Genomic DNA, 6,000 nt, shown 5'->3' on the forward strand with positions numbered 1-6,000 from the left:
TTGGCAGCTGTCCTGCTCCTAGATCCTGTTCCAGATTCTGACTCAGCAGGTCTGGGGCAGGGCCCGGACATCTGAAATCTGAAAAAGCAGTGAGCTCTGGAAGTCACCTCTCTAAATAAGCAAATTTGTACCCCATCACCCCTTCAACAACTCCCCAAATCTCAGAACCCATCATTCTTCTTCTACCCAGAGATACATATATCCATTAGCTAAGCAGATTTTGTCAAGCTTTAACTTCTGTGATTGCACTAGGAAAAAGATAACTAGGTATTTTGTTCCTTTTCCAGATGTAAGATTAGAGTTCACACAGATGCATTTAAAACTGCATCCCTTTGGAGATGTTGAGGGATCCTCTTGGCAGTAAAAAGGGAAGGGCCTGTCCACTCACTGAAAATCCTTGCTATAGACTTTCAAGCAGAAAATCAAATAAGTCCCATAATGAGCAGTCACTCCATTTATTAATTGGATGTAAAATGAATATGACAGTTGCAACTCTAAGGGGAAGAGCAGGCAGCCCATTCAGGATATAAATGAGTTCTCCCAAAATGAGCAGCCACTTTGTTGAGAATGATGGATGGCCCGTTCTGAAACCAGCAAGTGTGTTAAAACGCTTGGCTCCTGTGTATGGCTGTTCTGCCAGATGATGCCAACCCTTCCCACCCTCCCTGCCCATCTGACTGTCCCCCTGAATTCTGCAACAGCTCCCTCACTGCTCTGGTGTGCCCACTGTTGTGACCCCCATCCACTCTCTACCTTGTGGCCAGAGCCATTTTAAAGAACTCAAATCTAATCATGTCCATCCCTGCCTCAAATCATTTTAGTGTTTCTGAACTGCCTAGGGGTCAGGTCAGACCCCCAGGCAGCCTTCCAGCCTGGCCTGGCCCCACCCAAAGTCCATGCTGCCCAGTGGCAGAGCCTCTGAGAGGTCAATTCCGCCACCAAGAGGTGGGAAAGACAGGAGGCAGTAGATGGCTGAGGCCCTCCAGAGGTCAATGAGGTCAAGGCACAGGTTAAGGGCACCTGGGGATAGGGTGGGATGTCAGTGAAGAGGACAGTTAAGGGAAGGTGAGGGATCCCCAGTGGCAGATTTTGGGGGTCTCCTGGTCTGAAGGAAGGTCAGTGGGGGCTGAGAAATGGAGAGGGCTGTCCTGGGGGCACTGAATCCCTCATCAGCAAAGCTATCCAAACATGCTGGGTGAGTCACTCCTTGGCAAGGTCACTGGAGACTATGTTGGATGCTGGACTGTGGATGACAGCTGAATGCAATGATTCTTTCTAAAATGTCCCCTTTCTGATTGTAACACATGTAATTAAACAGCATTTTAAAACAGACAGTTAGGTAAAAAAAAGTACAACTAGTCCAGTGGCCTGTTCCCACTACTGTTAAAATTTTTCCCAGTTTCTCCCTTTTGTTGACACCTGGTCTTTTCACATGGCTGTGATCATATTCTGTATGCAGTTGTGCACTGCTTTTTCTCATTAACATTGTAAGTGATTTTTTTCAAATCATGTTACATATTTTAAAAAATTACTGTCTTAACATCCCACTGAGTAGAACTATCAAAATACAGCTGTGCTATTAGGTATTTTTCCAGCAGTCATGTACGGATGTGAGAGTTGGATCATAAAGGAGGCAGAGGCCCCAAGAATTGATGCTTTTGAACTGTGGCGCCAGAGAAGACTCTTGAGAGTCCCTTGGACTACAAGGAGATCAAACCAGTCAATCCTAAAGGAAATCAATCTTGAATATTCATTGGAAGGACTGATGATGAAGCTGAAGCTCTAATACTCTGGCCACTTGATGCAAAGAACCGACTCATTGGAAAAGACACTAATGCTGGGAAAGATTGAGGGCAGGAGGAGAAGGGGGCAACAGAGGATGAGATGGTTGGATGGCTTCACTGATTCAATGGACGTGAACATGGGCAAACTGCGGGAGATAGTGAGGGTCAGGGAAGCCTGGCGTGCTGCAGTTCATGGGGTTGCAAAGAGTCAGACATGACTTGGCAACTGAACAACAATAAATCAGGTGATTACTCATTCAGTTAGCAAATATCTATTGAATTTTATGTGCCATCTTCTGTCTAAAAGGATACAGAAAAAGGCTCAGAAGTTAGGATATTGGCCCAAGTGCCGCTGGTTCCTGAGCAGCAGAGCTAAGATCTGAACAAGTAGGCCTGACTCCACCTCTGGCACAGCTGGCGGGAAAAGGCTTGCTCCTCTTGCAGCCCCCAGATCGCTATAACACGCAAATCTGGGGCTCCTGATGGGGCCTTAAGTCCAGGTAGCCGTATTCTCCTTTTGAGCAGCTCTCCAAGAGACCCTGGAAAGGTTGATTAATGTCCTGAAACCTCAGTGTCCTCATCTGTAAAATGGCATAATACCACTACCTACCCTGTACGTAGTTCAGAGGATGAAATGAATTAAAACACGGAAAGTGACACATCGTCAAAGAAGGCCAACTGGGGTTGTCACTATTGTTGTCGTTTTAGTTGTTGAAATAAGCAAACCCCGACCCCCCCCCCCCCCAGCTTCTTTCAAATAAGGAAACTGGACCGGAGAGGGGAAGTGGTTTGTCCGAGGTCACGCTGGCAGTCAAAGCCTCCTGATTCCCAGATCCCTCCCTCTCCCCCCACCCTCCCCGGCCCTCTGCCACTCACCTGGTCGGCCCCAAAAGAGGTGAGGTTGCTCCTGACGGAGCTGGCGGCCAGGGCGAGCAGCAGCAGCACCGCGTAGATGGTGGGCGCGCAGTAGGTGGCGCGCGAGGGGTGCTGGCAGCCGGGCGAGGGGCAGGCGGGCACCAGGTGCGCAGAGGGTATTTCTCCGCAGAAGGAGCTGCGGCCGTCGGGAAAGGCGGTGGCGGCCAGCAGGCCCGAGGCGGCCAAGTAGAGCAGCAGGCTGAGCACGATGGCGCGGTAGCGGCCCAAGTACACGTCGGCCAGCCAGCCGCCCACGGGCGACAGCAGGTAGGAGGCGCCCAGGAAGACAAGTGCGGCACGGGACGCCTGCTCGCCCCCCCAGTTGAGCTCGGCGCTGTTCAGGTAGAGCACGAGGTTGCCCGTGACGCCGAAGAAGGCGGCGCGCTCCAGCATCTCCACCAGCAGCACCGCGGCCGCCGCGGCCCGCCACCACCGACGGGGCCCCCGCGGCCTGCGCGCCAGGAGCGGCTGGCGTTCCTCCGACGCCCAGAGCGCCCCAGGGGCGCGCGTCCCGGCCATCCTGGGCCCCCTGCGGCGCGACTCGGACCCACCCCCTCCCCCGCCGAGCCCCCCGCCCTTCCCCCGTCCCTCGCCCCTTCCCCGAGGCCTCACTCCTCTCCTCCCTTCCCTCCTTTCTCACCTCCTTGGCGGGGCGGGGCGGGGGGGGTCCCCCTTCCTCTCCCTCTCCCCTTCTTTGCTCCCCCGTCCCCTCTCCCCGTCTTTCTCGCCCCCTCGGGAGCTACCCGGATTCTACCTCTTTGCTCCCTAACTCTCCCCTCTCCCCTCCTGTCACCCCTAACTCTTCCTCCTTCCTCCAGCCATCCTACTGCCGACCCTTCCTCTCGACTCTTCTCTGCCCCTCCCCCTCCTTTCCTGTCGGTCTCTCCGGTTGGCTGCCTTTTCTTAACCGTTGTCCCTTTCTCTGGCGGCACCTGGCCTGCACCCCGGGGACAGGGGTGCTCACAGGGCCTGCCTCTGGCTCCACCGCCCGCTGCCTCCTCCACTGCCTCCCGTCCCAAGACTATAAGCCTGTCCCCCCGTCCCGGCCCTCCGGGCACCTCTCCCTCCGAGCTCAGCCTCGGTCCAGCCCTCCGCTTCTTAAGAAACTCGGGGAGCCCCTAGCTTCCCCTTTCACTGCTTCTGTGGCCCGGGCTGCGTCACATGGTGCCCCGGGGCTGTTTAGGAGAAGCGAAAGCCTGGGTCACACGGACCCTGCCCGCCCAGCTTTCTAAAAACCTCCTTTCCCCGCCCATCACCCTCTCCCCCAGCTCTGCCCACTTTCCTGGAGGCTGGAGGGATGTTTTCCCATCTTTCACTTTCATTTCTCCCTCGGATCCCACTTTCCCTGCATCCTCTTCCAGTCACTTCCAAAACTAGAGATAAAGAACCAGAAAGGCAACCTGTATCATTTGGTCCTACTCTCCCACTTGGTGGATGCGGAGATTGAGGCCCCCCATGGAGGGGAGAGGAAGGAAGGTTTGGGGAGAACTGGCTTATGGTAGCTGAACTAGGGGTAAACCACTGCCTGGTCTCTTGAGAGACACAGGAAGCTCTCAAATGCAATTCAGATTGTGCAAAAGCTATTGTGGAAAAGGAAGTGGGGGCACCTTCAAGAAGCTTGTTGAGCCATAGAGGGCCCACAAGTGAGTCTAGATTGAGAGAGCCTGGCCTCAGACTAAATCAAAATCAGGCCTCAGCCCTCCCCTCCTCGGAGCCCTGAGAACCCTTGGATTAAAGGCCAGTCCTCACCCTGACCTAAAAGTCCCATGGCATCTGGCCCCTGCCCTCCTCCAACATCACGCAGCCCCACGTCCACTCACATCCCGCCACACCGACCTTTCTGTTCCTCTCAGGTGCTGAGCCCCTTCCCACCTCCGAACCTTGGTCTCGGCTCTTACCTCTGCCAGACTGCTTTTCCTCCAGCTCTTTGCCTGACTGGTCTCTTCTCTTTATTTAGATTTCAGCTGGAATATTTCCTCTTCAGGAAGACCTTCCCTGGTTACCTGTCTAAGAAGTTGTCTACTGGATTCTCACCATCCTTTCTCTGTCTCATTGTCCCGTTTTAATGTCTCCAGGGCACAGAAAACTTGTTCAATGACTGGTTGTCTCCTCCAGTGGAGTAGAAGGAACCTGTTCCACTGGCTCAGACAGGAACTTGTTGAACCTCTTTAAAAAGACTTTGTCTTTTTAGTTTTAGGTTTATAAGACTATTAAGAGGATGGTACAGAAATTTCTCACACACCACTACTCTCACACATGCATATATAGCCTCCCCCATTATCAAGATCACTCACCAGAATAGTACTTTTTTTTTTAAAACCCAGGATGAACCTACATTGAAGTACTATAGTCATCCGGAGTCTATAGTTTACTGTAGGGCTCATTCTTGGCACTGTACGTTCTGTGGGTCTGAACAAATGTATAAGGACATGCATCCATCATTACAGCATTACGTAGAGTATTTTCACTGTCCTACAATTCCTTTGTGTTCTGCTGATTCATTCCCACCCCACTCCCCAAGCCCTGGCAACCTCTGGTCTTTTTATTGTCTCCATAGGTTTGCCTTTTCTAGTATGTCATATAGTTGGAATCATACAATATGTAACCTTTACAGACTGGCTTCTTTCACTCAGTAATATGCATTCAAGATTCCTCCATACGTTTTCAAGGCTTGATATTAATAGCTCATTTCTTTTTAGTGCTGAATAATGTTCCATTGTCTAATGGACCATGGTGTACTTATTCATTCACGCACTGAAGGACATGTTGGCTGTTTCTAAGTTTTGACAACTATGAATAAAGCTGCTATTAACATCCATGTGCAGGTTTTTGTGTGGATGAACATTTTCAGCTTCTTTGGGTTAAAATTCAAGGAGCTTGATTGCTAGATCAGATATCCAGCTGTTCCAGCAATATTTGTAGAAGACACTTGTCTAACTTTTCACTGTTTTAACCTAATGACTGCCCAGTACTTGGTACTGGGTTATACACACACATGCTTGCATATGTGCTTAGTCACTCAGTCGTATCTGTCTCTTTACGATCCCATGGACTGTAGCTCGTCAAGCTCTTGTGTCCATGGGATTCTCCAGGCAAGAATACTGAAGTGGGTAGCCATGCTCTTCTTCAAGGGATCTTCCCAATCCAGGGATCAAACCCAGGTCTCCTGCATTGCAGGCAGATTTTTTACCATCTGAGCCATCAGGGAAGCCTACTATAGTCTCAGGAAGGCTCAAAGCTAAAATAAATGGAGTCTTGCAAAGCTGTAGACGCCATAAAAAACTGGTTGTTCAAATTTTCT

General features: G+C 51.3%; 1 protein-coding gene across 1 annotated transcript in view; it reads right to left on the bottom strand.

Moving 5' to 3' along the window:
* SLC15A3 (solute carrier family 15 member 3) overlaps window positions 1-3,365 on the bottom strand; it is a 15,120-nt gene extending 11,755 nt beyond the window's left edge. Inside the window, exon 1 of the mRNA XM_043451363.1 lies at window positions 2,661-3,365. Within this exon, the coding sequence (XP_043307298.1) occupies window positions 2,661-3,218 (558 nt within the window). The 5' untranslated portion in view covers window positions 3,219-3,365. The remainder of the gene's footprint in view (window positions 1-2,660) is intronic.
* Window positions 3,366-6,000: the final 2,635 nt, after the last annotated feature.

Source organism: Cervus canadensis, chromosome 29, assembly GCF_019320065.1.
Source record: "Cervus canadensis isolate Bull #8, Minnesota chromosome 29, ASM1932006v1, whole genome shotgun sequence".
In the NCBI taxonomy this organism is placed as follows: domain Eukaryota; kingdom Metazoa; phylum Chordata; class Mammalia; order Artiodactyla; family Cervidae; genus Cervus; species Cervus canadensis.